The 18,540-nt window shown below is 37.1% G+C and overlaps 1 protein-coding gene across 1 annotated transcript in view; it reads left to right on the forward strand.

The window, feature by feature from the left end:
• The first annotated feature begins 5,000 nt into the window (after nucleotides 1-5,000).
• LOC149550493 (putative phytol kinase 2, chloroplastic) overlaps nucleotides 5,001-18,540 on the forward strand; it is a 46,957-nt gene continuing 33,417 nt past the window's right edge. Inside the window, exon 1 of the mRNA XM_089793496.1 lies at nucleotides 5,001-6,021. Coding sequence (XP_089649622.1) covers nucleotides 5,587-6,021 — 435 coding nt within the window. The 5' untranslated portion in view covers nucleotides 5,001-5,586. The remainder of the gene's footprint in view (nucleotides 6,022-18,540) is intronic.

An 18,540-nucleotide genomic window follows, 5' to 3' on the forward strand; every position in this document is an offset into this window, starting at 1 on the left:
TTGGCAATTCAAGCGCCTTGGATAGGTACCTTGGTGAAAACCTGGTAATTCAGGCACCTTGTGTGCTAAAGACTAATCCATTATCTATCACTATCCTATCCCTCATCCATCCACCCACCATCCCATAAAACACCTGCTCGTTCCCTTGGTGTTCCAATCAAATATCCAAAATCTGATGGAGCTTGTCAATACCTCCTATACAGCTTGTAAATCTTGTACCAAAGCTTGTATTATACCTTGTAAATCTTGTACCATACCTTGTATATATCCGAATCTTGTCCAAAGCTTGTACCATATTCCAGCTTGTAAATAATCTTGTATCCTAGCCTGTATCCTATCACATGCACACACAGAATCCCATTTTCCTTAAGCTTTTCACAAACCATCTACCTATCCACCTATCAACTATTATAGACATCCCATCCTTCACAAACATTTTCATCTCACAAAAAAAAAACAAAACATGAACAAACTTGTACATTTGTAACATATCTTGGTCTGTCAGCTTGTATATCCTCTTTAGCTTAGTATCATTGTATCTATCCGGCTTTCGTGTTAGTTCATCCTTGGTCAACATCTTGCACACATCGCACACCTTGGTTAGATATTCCAATGCATCCTTTAGCTAGATCTCCTGTCACCAAAGTGTTATCCTTCTTAGTTCAGCTTGCCAGACGCATCACTCATCCAGATCCATCAGCTTAAGTGCTCTCTGATAGATCCTTGTAGGATATAGCTTTCCTCATGTCTGATCTTGGTCCGTTGGTACCTCGTCCTACCCATCTCGTTGGCAAACAGTTCTCTTTTGGATTTTCTCTTTCTTTTGATTTGGGATCTTCCCTTTTGGGTCTTGAAATATCTTTTCCAAGCAATCTCCTTGTTCCCTCCACAAGGTTGCCATGATCTTCCATATCATGGTATGCTGCGAATGGGGCAATTAGAGCGTAAGGTCTTGATTAGGTCTTTTGCTTGTTTTCTTTTTCTGCTTGTGGGTTACCTAGTGTCATTTCCACGCTGCTTCCTCTGGGATTCATGTGTGATACTGGGGCAATCCTTGCGTGTTTGTTTCGAGTCAGTTCGTCAGTCCTCTGGACGGTTGGTGAAAAGGCCTTGATGTTCTTGGTAACCTTGGCAATTAACCAACAGTCCTATAGCAAATCTAGTGCTCAACTACATGGTGGTACTTCTCTTTGAAGTATCCCCCCGCTCAAAAAGCTTCAATGGATTCCCTTCATCTCCATTATCCCCCATCCATATCCTACATCTGTCGCTCCTACCCTAGCTTATGCATCAATATCTCTTTGAATCACTCCTCACGCTTAGCTTTAGGTATCCACAATCCTAGTCCTAGGGATCTCCGAAACCCATCTTCCGCCAGTCTGACTCTTTGAAATCCTGTTGCATCAGCTTTATCATTCTATCATCCATCTCCCTACCATGGATTCCTTTTATAGCGCTCCACTCCTCCATCTCCCCCCCCCAATCCTGGAAAGTCTTAAGCTTGCTTTACTATTGTGCCTCTGATTTCCCTTTATCATTCTCCCGTAGTGAGAGTTTGAGCTAATTCAGCCCCTTCTCTTCGCCAACCTACATCTCAACTCATCTCAATTTCTTGTACTTTTCAAGAAGTCGTCGAGCCTCATTTCTCTCCCCGCTGCCTTCTTGAGGGGGCATCATCTAAGTCTAGTCTCTCCTCTTCTTATCCGAGACTGGGGCAACCTTGTTGCTAAAACATCTTCCTCATGTCATCTTCATTCGAACTTCTTTGAAATAGTGTTGTTTCAACACTATGTCAAAGAGGGGCAAAATGTAGACACCTAAATTTGATTACACTGCTTTGGTAATCGAATTTAGCCATCTCTAAAGGCATCATTAATTAAATTCTTATTTAATTAATCCTTTGCCATCCCTAGTTGATTAATTTAATTAATCATCTATAGTCCTAATTGATAAATCAAATAATCTATTATTTATCAATTAAATCCTTTTCTCCTATCTAATTCCAAAAATCCCCATTTATTAAATAAATCTATTTGATAAATGAAATCCTCAAATTCAAAAACTCCTAACCTATCTCTAATCCTCCATTTAGCCTAATCCACCCCATCCACCCATACTAACCAAGCTTAGCCACTAACTCACCCACCCTCATTAATGCCATCCACTTGCACATCTCTAACATCCCTAATCTAATCCTAAACCCAAGCCTAATCCACCCCCTAATGTTGTCACATTCCTTAAACAAGTTTAAGACTTTCCTAATCCAAACCAAAGTCTCCCCTCAAAAAACCCAACCACTAAGTCATGAGTGCTCTTACAAAACATAAAGACTCTTACAAGCCCACTCATGACTCTTACACCCATCTTCCACACTCTTCCCTCTTCCACACTCATTCCTCTTACATCCCTCTTACATACTCAACCCCACTCATCATGCCTTTAACCAACCCTTTACCCTACCCTCTCACACTCATCCTCCTTGTGACAAGTGTCACCTTCCCATTGGTGCTAAACAAGCACAATCCATGTGCTCCCCTTTGAGTGCATCTTAGCCCTCCTTAAGCCTTCATCCATCCTTGCATCTAAGCCCTCCATCTCTCTACCCCTTAGCCTATAAATTGAATCCCATCCCAAGCCATTTCATCAACAATCTTTGAGCTAAAGTTACCATGCCCTTTTGAGAGCCAAAAGACATACCCATACCCTTATAATGCCAAATTGAGAGCTCACAAAGCTACCAATTTGCCATTACCCATCTCCATTGAAGCAACTTTTGAGCATCTTGAGCATACATCCACAGCAAAAGGACACATCTACAGAATCAAGAAAGCATGGAGTGTTTTCTCTTGTGAGGTTTGCACTTCTTGTTTGCTTTCTTTGTCTAAGCATATATGTGAATTTAGTTTTTGGTTTGTGAATGTTTACTTTATTTGTAAATGTTCTTTGCATACTAATTCTTGTTCTACACTAGTATAGACTAGGATGGGAGTAGAGAGGATGCTTGGTTGTGACCTTGCCTCGTGAGTATGCCTTGTCTATATGAAAGGATGTTGATGTCACATAAATTCACTAGGGGGCCAGAGTCTAGAGTGGTTGCTAGGGTAACCTTAGAGTTGACTCAATGCGATGACACTTGCCCACTTACATAGTAGATTTTCTACGCATCTCCGGGTTTAGATGTCATTTGTGTCTTGGTACCTTTGAGATAGATTGCTATTAGGTTTTCCTTAACCTATATGCTGCTTCAACTTTGGGATTGATAATTGTATGAGACTTGATACTATGTCCTCAACACAGTGTGAGTGGGCCATTTAGGTTCCATGAGGTTGAGTGGTAGTGCATTTTTCTTATACCATTGAGATCTAGTAGCTAGATGTCATTATTGGATGTCCTTATGCAGTTATTCCTTTCATTTCGATCTTGTGTTTATGATGCATGGTTTAATTGTGTTGTATTATATTTGATTTTTGGAATTACTACTAGATGATGTATTTTATCCTTCATGTATTTTCTTTGGGTTTTTCATACCTTGTGGCTTGTATAGTGGATGATTATGCATTCTGGTTATGCCAAGTGGCATATTATGTAAATGTATATTATTTAATTGGAAATAATTCTTTATGTGGACTTGTTGTGTCTCAGATTTAGTATTAATAAACTTATTTATATATGTGATTTAATGTCATGGGTGTTTATGATTGTTGTATGCATGTGAGTTATTGCTTCCGCTATTTTATCTCTTATTGTTGTTATCTTAAAAAAAAAAGTTTGGCAAACTTAGTGAAACTTTGGGTTAAGTTCTTTTGGGTTCCCTAGTGGGGCGTCACAACTTAAATGAGCATAAATAGATTATAACTCACAAGTAACACAATTTGAATAACTCACAAATAAAACATTGCAAACAAATAGATCTTTTCATTGTATTGTATATATGTACAATCAACCACAACATAATTTGATCCAATCCCAATTGAAATAGGGCTCATTGGTTAGTTAAGTCTACTAACTATCAATAACCGACACCCTTTCAAAATAATATTTTATCATACTTTTAATTAACACAATATTATTTAATTACTAGTGGCATATTTATTGTCTACATTTGGAGGTTCTTGTCATCAAAGACATAGAAATCTTGCAATAATTGTTCGAACACAAGAAAAAAAATCGAACATACCCTTGTTGGAGAATGACTTGAACATGGTTAGACTTAGTAAACTGAAAGAAAAAAAAGACTTTTAGTTAGGTTTTGGATGCCATCAAAATAGACTCTATAAGGGGCCGAAGTCTTGGTGGTCTAGTCTCAAAGCATGCTTTTTGGTGGAATGCTCCCCACAAAATAACCTATCAAAGTTAACTACTATAGCCACTTACATGCACTATCAAAATCTTGAAGTGGTAAGACAAAATCAAGAGTAATAGAAGAAGTACCTTATGGGAGACCTTGAGAATAAATTTCCTAAGGCATTTGTTTAGAGGTCTATGATTACCAGATGCCAAAGCTTCAACATCAATAATGAATATTGTATTGCGACATACCAAGAACACTATAAAAAAATAGATTTCTGCAATAAATATGATATGATGATAGTCAAACATGATCGTTAGATAACAAACTAAAGAAATCAAAACTCTAGCATAAAGCAAAACATTCAATTGCATATCAATTTTAAAATTCAATTATTTTAATATATTTACGATTGTTCCATTAACATTATTAAACGGATCCACACAAACAAACAATGTAAGTCATTAACTTGTTATTAAGATATCTAGATTTTTCCCATCAACATTGAGTAATGGGGTCCACACTAGCGAGTAGTGTAAGTCATGGATTCCTTCCAAGAAGCTTGGATTGCATCCCCGCCGTCCAATACAACAACTAGTTTTTAAGTCTATCCAATTCCATATGAGACAAGACAGCATCATCGCTCAAGCTATGCAAGCATAGTTTGATTTATGTACATAAAGAAACCACAAGTGAGGTTTTCATTTAATGCATTTTGTGTCTGTTGGTTTCCCCATCATATAGAGGACAAAAGGCATCTACCTTCAAAACGAGATTTTCCCGTTTTCCTTATGAAGTTAGATTTTAGTACATATATAAACAGAACAAAATGAGATTCTATTGGTTTTAACAGAACTGACGTGGTTTCCCCCATCTTATAGAGGACAAAAGGCATCTACCTTCAAAACGAGATTTTCCCGTTTTCCTTACGAAGTTAGATTGCAGTACATATGAAGTTAGATTGCAGTACATATATCAACAGAACAAAATGAGATTCTATTGGTTTTAACAGAACTGAGGTCGTCAAATTAAAAAAGGAAAATGGACATTTTCCTGAGGAAAGAACAACCTTTGTAAAAGTTTTTTAAGTTTGAAAAGGAAATCTGGGTAGATGATCTCTGAGAACTCAAAACAAACCCCACCCGACGCCATTTCAACTTACAGATGTCCAAAGGATTATCAAATTATCAGACAAGGTTTATGAAGATAGTGATGTTTAACGTATGTTGACAAAAAGCTCCGCTATGGGAGAGTTGTCACATAAGTAGATTCTCAAATTTTATATTGGCACATTTATCATGTCTCCCCAGCTGGGAATAACCTTTTTCATTTCCAGCTCTTCAGCTTACAGTACGTACAATACAATTAACTACTCTACTAGTACCCGGCTTAAGGTCTCTCATGCCACAAATTGTAATATACATTGCTATATAATCAGGAGATTTAGTGGGAATTCCACAAATTTTAGTGGGTCACTTCTGAAAACTACACGTAGGCCATTCAGTCTTTTAATGGGCACCTCTCAAGGGGGTTGCTCTCAAAGCGGCGGAGGACGGTTGACATGCTCTGCAAAACCTCAGGATTTTATGAGTTTTGCTGGACTGTCCATTCCCATGTTCTACAAACAGGACGAGATTGTACATGATACGATAGTTTCAGCTCTTACTGCTTCTGTAGCTCTGCTTTGCCTCAGGTTCTGGGATGAAATGGCCAAACGAGATGTTTTTGAACAGGTATGCGGAACCCTTTCAAATAATTGTAGTTTTTTTGCTGTCTTTGCCTTTGTATTTGTGGCTTCATGAAAATCACATTTTCCACTTTCTTTCAGAGAATTCCATCTTATAAACTCTGCACTGGTCAGATCTGAACACCATTTAGAACAGAATGGCAATGGGGATTGCCTTTTTCCTATTTTACTGAGTAAAACAAGGAACAATTTTTTGGTGTCCATAGGGAAAATGAATCAAGGAATTGATCCTTCACATCGAATCATGAAAGACATAAAACGAACTATCCTTCAAATGTGAGCCTTTCGTTACATCTGTTGAGAAGCAGCATGACTGTTATGTTATGCTTGAAAGTACTCAACCTGCTTAGGAAAGGCTCGGAACTATATCAGTGCATGAACCACTATAAATACAAATTAGATGTCGTAAATCTGTACCAAAAACGGCATAATTTACTATCAGGTCTTTTAGCTGGGAAGTCCTCCACCAGATTGTTGGTTTCCCTTATACATTCTTTTTCTTCTAATTCATATAATGCATATTTTAAACATAAAATAAATTGAAAACTCATTTTTTCCCTTTCATCTTTCATGTTTCACACTATTCCGCTATATATTTTTTTGTAAACGAAAGCATCCCTAATTTATACTATTCTCAATCAAACATAGAAATGTTTCTTTTGGCCATATTCAGTTACACATGATTCTGATTAGCTATCTTAAAAGTTTTTCTAACGAGTTCGTCTCGTTAGCTTATATGCACTATTTTTGTAATTGCTCGAAATCAGAAGACGACTAATATACCTAAATGGCATTACTACCTTAGTTTATACAACAAGGTGGGTAAATAAATGACCGCACCGACAGCTGCCTTCTCGGATTTGGCTTGAAATCTTAGTACATGGTCAGGATTGAATGGGCTTGTGCTATTGAGGGTTGCTGTAGTAAGTCCACAGATTTTGAAGCTACAAATTAATGAAACCATCAGTTATTTAGGGGAGCTCCTTCCTTTGGTCAATTGGATTTGAGATTTGAGTGCATTGATGAGGCTTGAGTGTTCCGTGTCAGGGATGGGCATTTATGGAACTCTGTAGGTTTTTAAGATGTGGTATATGGTTACATTAATTGTCAATAAGTAATCTTATTTCCAGTGGTTAAATATGATCCCATATCAATCTTAGAGCACTTGGGTGGTATTCATTTGTCCCCATTCAACTGTCAATTTTGAATTTGAAGGATGTGGTGACCTTTTATATACTTTACAACTGTATAAACACTCAAATTGGAAGATAATAAAAAAGTTTTGCAAAGCCATACAATTCTTTTATGAGTTTTCTGAACTGTATTTTGGATTGTCCTCCCATTTCCTTAATTTAAATCGCTCACACCCACAATGCTGAATAAATATGTTTTTCAGGAATTTCATAGTTTTGCAACTCCTACATTCATTGCAATACCAAATTTAAATACTGAAATGTGCAAGTAAACAACTCATAGCTAATAATGCCAGCTACCAAATTCTGATTGAACTTGCAATTAGAGATTTGCAAAATTATTGCTTCACTAAGTGATTAGAATTAAATATAAGAAGCTGAAATGTTTGATGTAAGGTCAATTTACTAAATTCTGATTCTTCCTGCAATTAGTGATTCACCAATCTGTACCTCCAACAATACTGAGGTTTACAATTATAAATAAAGAATCTGGTTACTCTGTGATGAAGTTCGATTAGTAGCAACTTAGAACATGGAACACAGCTTCACAATGTGAAATCGCAGGCCTGATATGAATGCACAGTGAGCTGCCAATGCTGGCATCCAAGATATAATGTGCAGGTTGCCACTAATTATGTAACCGCCCAGCCAAGAATTTCCAACGCCAGATGTAAAAACAATGACACCAATAAGCAGGTCAATCTCCCACCTGCTGTCCCACAAATTCTGATCACAGCCTCCAAACCAGGATCGCAGCTACTGTATATGCCAATAAAAATGTCGTCTAGCAGGAGAATTAATAAGAGAGATCCCTGACGCTTCAACACAGAAATATACGGGTTCCCAATGCAGACATATAGTGGCACCTAAAACAAATAATATGCACGCCATAGCAGGGATACTTGGTGTCCGAAATCAAAGACAAATCACGCCCAATGACAGAAATATTGGTGTTCAATTGCAAAGAATAAAACACACAGAATCAGAATTGCAAATGCCAAGAATGCAGTCCAATGGCCGCTCCAATACAGAGATAGAAACCAATCTATTAAATGCCTTGTACAGATAATAATGACGTCAGAAACAGGGATTTCAAGGCGTAGAAAATGCCGAGATAAAAAATGCTCAAATCAGAGATAAAATTCACCGACAGCCCTTCAAGCCACAGAGAAAACAGTATAGAGACATCCAAATCAGATGTTGTAAACCCACTCAATTCGGTATATGTCAGCTCTGAAATGAAAACATTCCCAAACTCAAAATATTTAATTAAATTTGTTATACAGCAGCAACAATTGAATTATAGTTCGAGAGGAATCAGTCCTCAAGACAAAACCACAACTCCAAACCCTCACAAGAAAATTATCAAAGCAATCGACAAGAGATGATTCTAATTGCTTCATGAAGCCTCTTTTATAAAGCACTTGGCTTCTCCGATACACCTTTCATTAAAATTGCTTCATCAACAAACCTTTCAATTAGAAGCTTCCAACTAGTTGTTTTAAATAAATAACTTCCAAGTACATGACTTCATGAAGACACTTTTCACTTAAGAGGCTTCTTAATTACACTTTCAATTTATAACATGAAATAAGATAAAGTCTCTTAATAATTGAAAGCCGCATAAATAACTTACTATATAAACTCCCTCAGCATGCTCAATCCATTGCTGATGAAGATCAATTGCTAGTGCCTCCACTGCACTGCTAAAATTAGAAACCACTACAAAATAGACTTACTAAAAATAGCAAGTTTGCCACAGAGATCCTCAAAACATAGTGCCAGCGCATGAGAGTCGCCATGATGAACTGACTTAGCCTAGCTGTAGGAGCCTGTAAAATGGAGACATTACAATCCTCCCTCCCCAAGATTGCTTGTCCTCAAGCAATCCAGTAGCATATTGAACTCCAACCTCCACCAAGATCCCATAGAAAAATGTGCTTGATGTCCCTATCATCACTGAATAATCCCCATAAATACAACACCATCAAAGTAAACAACCTAGTTAGTAGAAATCTACTCAACACTAGTGCTGATGATGTGGAGACCAAACATCACAAAGAAGCAACTCAATAGGATGTCTCGATTTGTCCCCTTCCTCTGCACCAACTGAGCCACCATGCCAAACATCAGACTTAGGCACGGACAAACTTAGCACGTGGTAAATATCCTACACATGGGGATCAAATTTGAAGCTGTATGCACTCCTCACTGTATATACCTCGCTGAAATCCTTATCATCACCATCTAAGCCAACAAACTGCTGTGAGGATTCAACCTCAATCTCGTAATAGTATATCCACATAGTACAGTTTGCAGCTCCTTTAGGCCTCAATTCACAGGTGTGTCATTGTGCATAAGATCCTTTGCACCAAAAGCAAAGTTGTCTCCTACTCAAATCCTCTCGTGATGCCTCATCACTCTTCTTAGCTGATTTCCCTTTTTCATCAGTCACTGGTGGGTGTTCCTCATCTATAGGTGGAGAGGTAGAAGGCTTTGAAGCGAACTTGCCTCGAGATGTGGATGACTCAAAGATCTCTTGGCTTTTTCATTGCCAAGGACTTAACCCACCCTCAAAGTGGCTCAACCAATCCCTTCATAACAAGCATAACTCTCCTTTGCTCAGAGATGTCATATAACATCACTGGAAGCCTTTGAAACTCACTGATGAAAGCCTCTAAGTCACTTGTCTGCCTTAGCTGAGCTAACACCCGGAAGTATACCATGGGATCCTTCCTATCAAATCACTCCATCAATTTGACTGTGAACTCCTGATAGGAAACAATCTGATCATGATGTAATGAGACCAACCCATGGTACCACTAGTCATGGCCTACTCCATCCAGATTTAGCACAACAAATTTAATGATGTCCTCCTCAGTCATAGGATGCAATGCCAAATATGTATCGAGCTTATGGACCCAAGCTTGAGCTATCACTTGACACTGCCATCAATGTGGGCTAAGGTCATTGTATTGGCTACCTCTTGCAAATCTGATTGCCTAGGCCTGTGTCTATCAGGTGCAGGCCGACCTCCAATATGCTCCCACTTCTGTGTCAGGAATCTATCAAAATTAAGGTCCTGCATGGCTTGTGGAAGAACATCCCAATCAGTAAATTGTGTCACAACATCATCTAAGAAAGGCATAGCCTCAGTCTTAGTACTGACCGCATCAACTTCTGGTCTCAGTAAAGCAGGCCTTTGTGGCCTATCATATGCACTAATATACCCTGTCCTGTTAATTCTGTGATTAGTCCTGACCCGATCCTCTACTCTAATCCTATCTCCAGCTCTAGACTTGTCGTCAACTTGTGACCTGTGTGAACTGACATAACCATCTTTGGTACCTCTCTCCCTACTTCGACCTCTGGGGAGTACAATACACTACAACGTATCAGAGAGCTGCTGCAGCATGTCAGCAGCATGGTGCTGACCATGTGCGAGGTCTCTCAGTGTCTTCTTGGCCTCTTTATCAACGTTAGAACCTATACCAGCATCTCTATATCCTGTACCAGCTGAACCTCCTAAACCACCAGCACCACCTTCATCCATATTGCCAAACTGAATCTCAGGTTCTCCATCCTAGGTGGAGAAGTGCGACCTTTGTGGGTGTAATGTGTACTTGGACCCGGAATAAATCTCTGAGCCATAATGTGACCCAATTCTCTGCACGCAGGCAGGAAACCGCTCTGATACTAGTGTAATGAACCTAAATGGCTCACACCCACAATGCTGAAGACATATGTGTTTTGAGAATTTTATAGTTTTGCAACTCCTACATTCTTTACAATATCAAATTCAAATACTGAAATATGCAAGTAAATAACTCATAGCTAATAACGGCAGCTGCTAAATTCTAATTGAACTTGCAATTAGAGGTTTGCAAAATTATTGCTTTACAAAGTGAATTTACATTTGAATATAAGAAGAAGCTGAAATGTTTGATGTAAGGCTAATTTATTAAATTCTGATTGTTCTTGCAATTATTGATTCACCAAGCTATAGCTTCAACAATACTGAGAATTACAATTATTAATAAAGAACCTGGTAATTTTGTGATGAAGTTTGATTATTAGCAACTTAGAACATGAAATTCAACCTCACAATTTGAAATCACAGGCCTGATATGAATGCACAGTGAGCCACCAATACTGGCATCCAAGATATAATGTGCAGGTCGCCACTAATTATGCAATTGCTGAGACAAAAATTTTCCAACGCCAGATGTAAAAGAATGATGCCAATTAGCAGGTCAATTTCGCAGCTGTAGTCCCACAAATTCTGATCGCAACCTTCAAAGTTCAAACCATGATTGCGGCTGCTGTATATGCCAATAAAAATGATACCCAACAGGAGAATTAATAACAGCGACCCCTGGCACTTCAACACAGAAATTTACTTCTTCCCAATGCAGACATATAGTGGCACCTAAAACAGAGAATGTGCATGCCACAACAGGGCTATTTTGTGTCTGAAATCAAAGACAAATGGTGTCCAATGACAAAGATATTGGTGTTCAATTCGCAAAGAATAAAACGTCCAGAATCAGAATTGCAAATGCCAAGAATGCAGTCCAATGGCCGCTCCAATACAGAGATATTAAATGCCTTGTGCATATAATAACAATGCCAGAAACAGTGAGTTCAAGGCATCCAAAATGCAGAGATAAAAATCGCTCAAATCAGAGATATAATTCACTGACAACTCTTCAAGCCACAGATGCTGTAAACCCACTCAATTCAGTATACTTAAGCACTGAAATGAAAGCATTCCCAAACTTAGAATATTTAATTTGATTTGTTATACATCAGCAACAAATTGTATTACAGTTCAAGAGGAATCAATCCTCAAGAGAAAACTACAACTCAAAACCCTCACAAGAAAATTATCAAAGCAATAGACAAGAGATGATTCTAATTGCTTCATGAAACCTCTTTTATAAAGCACTTGGCTTCTCTAATACACCTTTCATTAAAATTGCTTCATCAACACACCTTCCAATTTTTTTAAATAAATAACTTCCAAGCACATGGCTTCATGAAGACACTTTTCACTTAAGAGGCTTCTCAGTTACAATTTCAATTTATAACATGAAACAAGATAAAGTCGCTTAATAATTAAAAGCCTAATAAATAACTTATTATATAAACTCCCTAAATATACTCAATCCACTGCTGATGAAGATCAATCGTCAATGCTCTACTCCAGTGCTAAAATTAGAAACCACCACAAAATAGATTTACTAAAAATAACAAGTCTGCCACAAAGACCCTCAAAACATACTGTCAGCTCATGAGGGCTGCCATGAACTGATTAAGGTTAGCTGCAGGAGCCTGCTAAAATGGGGACATTACACACTCCTTAGCTAGAAATCTAAACAAATCTTCCAGTTTTAGACCAGGATCATTGTGGTGATAGTTGCTCTGCCTCACCACTATATCACAACTTGATTGATATCGACCATATGTTTGCTGAATTTGTTTGACATGGTATACTGTATGAAAAACTCTTCTTTATTAATTTATACAATGGTAGATCATGGGTACCGTGCTTGATTGTTCAGACTAGTAGAGGTTGGGAATGTGGTAAAGGTTTGTAAAGAACATCATGTACGAAACCCTAGTATTTCAGCTTACACCGATAGATCCCGTAATAGCTATTATATATGTTTCCCTTCACAAGTCCTAACAGTAGAATGAACATAATGATCATCACCGACCTGCTGATTGCTGCCTTGTTTTTTCATAAAACTTTAATCAAAGCTAGCACCTTGTGACCACCCATATTTTCTTCGTCAAGAGCTATTTACTTCCTCTCTTGTAGAGTTTGCAAATTTAACATGTGACATCATAGCTGGTTGATTTACATTCCTTAAAATTATACCAACTAAATACCTAGAAGTTAACAAAACTCAATAATGATTTATGCATTTAAGTTCTTAGCAACTTTTGTTCGAACTCATTTTCATTTACATGCCTATGTGACTAGTCTTTAACTAAGTTTGAGATACAAATATCTGACTATTCTGCAACTAGTTTTGAGATTCAAGTACTATTGGTAACGAGCAAAGAGCTTAAATGGGGATTAAATTTGAAAATCTGAAATTTACTTTGTGACAGATATACTGAAGTAATCTCCAACTTAGTCTGGGATTTTATTTAATTTTTAACTAGATAGAGTCAAGGTTGGAGTCAAACTTTTTAAATCTAAAATGTGTAATATTGGTCTGGATAAATTGCTTTGTAAAGGACCTTAAGATATCTTATTATAGTCATATCATGGGAAGAGAACATTTTGTAAAAATTTTCACTTCATGCTTGCAGCTTGTATAAGAAGCCCTGCCCATGGAAAATCAGATTTGTGATCAGTTTTTTTATTTGACGCGTGAATTGTAAAGTATGTAAAGTGCAATTGATTGTTAATTTGTTAATATATTATATTGGTTCTTATAAATATTCACCTTCGCTCACTTGCAATGGTTGCAGTGTTAGTTTGATACAAAAGACCTAAAATTAGTGGAAATATGTTCTTTGTTGGAGTAATGGAAGAATTCACAAGTATACCTATCTACTGACAAAGTCAAAAGTCCTTCTTTGGGAGTAAGACCCAATGAAGAATTGCTATATTGCTACAAAAACAAATGAATACAATATATTTCAATATAATGAGGCGAGCTTACTATGTAGGCAAAGATAAAATCCTTATTCATACTAAGATCATTAGTTTTGGTTCTTATGAATATTCACCTTCGCTCACTTGCAATGGTTGCAGTGTTAGTTTGATACAAAAGACCTAAAATTAGTGGAAATGTGTTCTTTGTTGGAGTTATGGAAGAATTCACAAGTATACCTATCTATTGACAAAGTCAAAAGTCCTTCTTTTGGAGTAAGACCCAATGAAGAATTGCTATATTGCTACAAAAACAAATGAATACAATATATTTCAATATAATGAGGTGAGCTTACTATTAGGCAAAGATAAAATCCTTATTCATACTAAGATCATGCCACATGTTTAAATCCTATGAAATGTGAGAAATAAATAAGATCTAGTTACACTCAAGAAACAAGGTGTGGGGTTCTTAACTGTAACATGCTGTGTAAAGCACCTCGTCACTAAAAATGCTTTCCCCCCTTACCTGCAACTTTGGGAGCTTCAAAACAATGGATGAAAAATAAAGACAGTTCTTGGGTCAACTAGACTTGATGATGACGTCTGTACAAAAATCCTTGTAGAAAAACACTCTTCTCTAAATAAGAGAAACAAACATAAAAAGAAAATAAGAAAGGAGACCTGCCAGCACAACTTCCTTCACTCCAAGCATCTGGCATATACTCCAAGCTGAGAAAATCATTGTAGATGAGCAGGAGAAAACCTTGTAAAAAAAAACTCCCCTCCAAAGAAGAGAAACAAACATAAAAAGTAAATGAGAAAATGTTAAGGTCTCCTTAAGGAGATCTACCAGTTCCTTCACTCCAAGCATCTGGCATATACCCCTAGCTGAGAAAATCATTGTAAATGAGCTTCCATATGTAGTGCATGTGGATCACAATATGCTCAGTTCATTGATGCTCCACCTGCTTGCAAGAAATATGCATGGCTCATTGATTGTCAAACCAAAAGATGATGCGACTATCAGGAGGAGATCCAACGCAGCCAACAATTGTTAAAGCCAAAGACCCTCTTGGCCAGCCAAAACTTCTACATGATACTTTACATTTGTAGGTGATAATGTAAGAGCAGAAGACAAAACCAAAAACAAACTTCCTTTTTTTAACATCATCAGTCCAATTTGAGTTAGTGATGTTCTCAACTCTATTGATAAATTGTTAATTTTAAAATGTGAGGTGCCCTAAATATATGTCAAAATATGTTTGGTATCCTTCTAATGTTTTTCATGCAGATCTTGAAAGAAATGGGAATCAATCCTAACTGCAATAGAAATATTAGGATGGGAATGTGTTAGGTACAAAAGATTGTCAACCAATCACCTGTACAATGTAGCATCAACTATAGGATTGGTAGTTTATTGTATGTTACTGCTTCTAGATTGGATATCATGCAGGGAGTTGGTATGTTTGCTAGATTTCAAGCAGCACCGAAGGAAACTCACATCAAGGCAATGAAGAGGATATTTAGATACGTGAGGCAACATTGGATTTTAGTCTATGGTATCCAAAGAGTGAAAACTTCAATATGACTGCATAGATAGGTGTTGATTGGGTCAGAAGTATGGATGGCTGGAAGAGTATAAGTGGTTGAGATTTGTCTCTTGGTGACAGTCTTGTGTCTTCGTTGAGAAAAAGCAAGACTTATTATCCCTATCTATAGCAGAAGCTGAATGCATAGCATCAATTTCCTTTTTGCACTCGGGTTTTGTGGATGAAGTAACATTTAAAGAGATGGAAGTAAAGTTTGATATGATTTCCATTCTTTTTGATAATACTAGTGTTATTTATGTTTTTAAGAATCTGGTGATGCATTCAAGTACAAAACCTATTGCGATTGAGTATCATTTTTCATGAGAAAAAGTTGCAAATAAGAAAAGCTAGAGTATGTTGAGACGAAGGAGAAAATTGTAGATATTTTCACAAAACCTCTTCAAAGGAGACTTTGGAACATCTTTGGCAGAAGTTGGGAGTGGTTGCTCCCTCTTCTTGAATCAATAGGAAGTACAAATTCAGGGGGAGTTGTGACTCCCTAGTGCAGGTAGCCTTGGTGGTCTTGTGGAGTCTCTTCAGGTGGGTAGTGACAGATGGAGAGAAAGAGGCCCTAGATGTGTGGAAAAGAATGGAAAGATGTCTACTTATGATGAGATTTTGTATTTTTGTTATAAGTAAACATGCGAGTACATACAAACAACCACCATCACAAGTTTTTAAATCATGTGGCAGCGGTACGTATGGTATGAATGAAGAGTATGCAAGCATGGAAGTGGGTTTTTTGGATGCAAAAGCTTGTGGTAAATGAGCTCACATTTCATGATATTTTCTTTCAAGAACGAGGTTTTTAATCCTAACTGCACATCCAAGTAAGGTGAAGTACTTTCATGTGGAACTTGGAGAATTTAGATGGAGGATAGAAGGAGCATATCATATACATTATGCAAATCTGAAAATTGCAATGAAATAACTTGCATTAATAAAACAACAAATATAAACAACAAAACCTTATAGAATTGACAAAGAATCTTACCTTTTTTTCTCAAGAAGCAAAGGAAGAAGTCTCTTTAATCCCTTATGCAAAATCTGAAAATGAATCCAATGAGATTTTCAGATTTAGAAAGATTGCATGAATGAGAGTTAAATAGTCTTTGAATTTTGACTCAATCCTTGCAAAATGAATATATTCTTGAATCAAAATTCATAGCTTGCGAAGTGTAAGAAGTTGGAGATAAAAAATGCACAATAATAGCAACCGTTTTGACCAAGCAAATATGCAATATGCAATGCATATAAAAAATGGCGTCCAAGGCATCAAATACAACCTGAGAAGAATGGTATTCAAGCATGGAAATGAAATGCAATGCGTGAGAACTTAGCTTGAGGCAACCCTTTGAAGATTCGATAGAGAAAAATGATCATGAGGTGTTTTTGAGCAAAAACATGCTCTAAACGGGCTGTAATGTGAATAAAATGCTTCTGCACTTTTGATGTGTAAAAATGACCCTATTGGAAGCAAAAATCATTGAGTGTTGGTGATGAATCTTGTGCTTCTTTGCTCCAAAAATCTGTTTTTGCTGAAATTACCCAAAATAAGTGCATTTTTACAACTAAAAAGCACATGCTTTTCAAGTTGAAGTTGCCATCCAAGCTAGTTTGATCAAAATGCATGTGAGAGTAAAGATGAGCTTTTACAAGTCAAAAAACATGCTTTTCTACTTCAAATCGCCACTTAGAAGCCAAACACATGCATAAGCAAGTAAAGACATGTTTTTGATATACAAAAGCACATGTGCTTTTGTTCCTAGAATCACCACCAAGAAGTCAAACAATTACAAAGTTATAAAGAACACACTTTTTGATGCCAAAACATGTGCTTTTGCCTCTAGAATTGCCGCCTACATGCTTGCATGCATTAACATTAACTTAGAAAGGCAAAAACGGGCTTTTCCAAAGCCATAGCACATATTTTTCAAGTTGAAAAAACTTACTCTTTGTGCTTTTGTAAGTGAACACTTGGATAGGAAAAGTCATAGTTCAAAATCTCGTTCTTTGTCACTTATCAGAGAGGCAAAAAAAGGTTTTCTTAGTAAATATTGGATAGAAATCGGTAACTTCTTGGGAAATATCAGGAATTTTCAAAATGACTTAAATTTAATTATAAATGCATTTTTTTTTACAAAATTCAATACGTAGATGAATCTAATGAGTGAGTAAATGAGTAAACAAACCAAACAAGCTAATCTAGATATATATAAATGCAATAAGTAACAAAATTGCATCCTCATGTGGAATGCCGATGTACTCAGAGACTTTGAACTTTGAAGCAAACTACAAATATTGAATTGTCTTTGTGTAAAGATAAGCAAGTGCAAATTTCAAGTACAATATGAAACTAGTCTACATCTTCCTTTTCCCCCTCTCAGTACTTCTAGTAAAACCTATGGGAGAGGGAGTGGGTCTAACGGCTCTAGCCCTAGTAGTTGTTTGTGCTGGTGTTGGTGCTAGTGCTAGCCTTGGGAATGATTCCTCATCCTTTGAATCCTCATTGTCACTACACTCACTGTCAGTGGTCTCACTTTCACTTCTCTCCTTCTAAATGTCGTGTCCTGGTGCAAAACCCTCCTCTTCCATAGCTTTCCTTTCCAAATCATATATATCATCCTCTGTGAACAATGGAGGTTGCTCTTGTGCTGTCCAATCACCAAAAGGATCTATGTCATCTATTTCAAGTGGCTCAACTAGTGATGACTACCTTTCTTATGTGCAACTTAAGGTTATATTGCACAAAGACAAGGTCATTTAGGTGTTTCTGTGCCAAGTTGTTCCTCTTCTTTGTGGGAGTGGATTTGAATAAGCTCCAGTTACACTCACAAGTGGATGAGCTACATGGCTGACATAAGATACGAAGAGCAAGTTTTTGCAGATTTGGGACATTTCCACCCCAATTTCACCACCAAATATCTGCAAGATAAATATTAAAGAGTTAGAAAGAAAGGTGAGGACAAGCTTTAGTAGCTTAGTATTTATCTACTTATCATGCATGTGAAAGACTCCAAATTCCAAATATTGTACTTGGGGTTTGAGTGTGTTTGCCTCTCTTTGCCACAACTGAGAAGAATAGCTTGCCCTTGCATTTTGATACACTT

This window comes from Cupressus sempervirens, chromosome 7 (genome assembly GCF_028749045.1).
Source record: "Cupressus sempervirens isolate cs-2001-9-10 chromosome 7, ASM2874904v1, whole genome shotgun sequence".
In the NCBI taxonomy this organism is placed as follows: domain Eukaryota; kingdom Viridiplantae; phylum Streptophyta; class Pinopsida; order Cupressales; family Cupressaceae; genus Cupressus; species Cupressus sempervirens.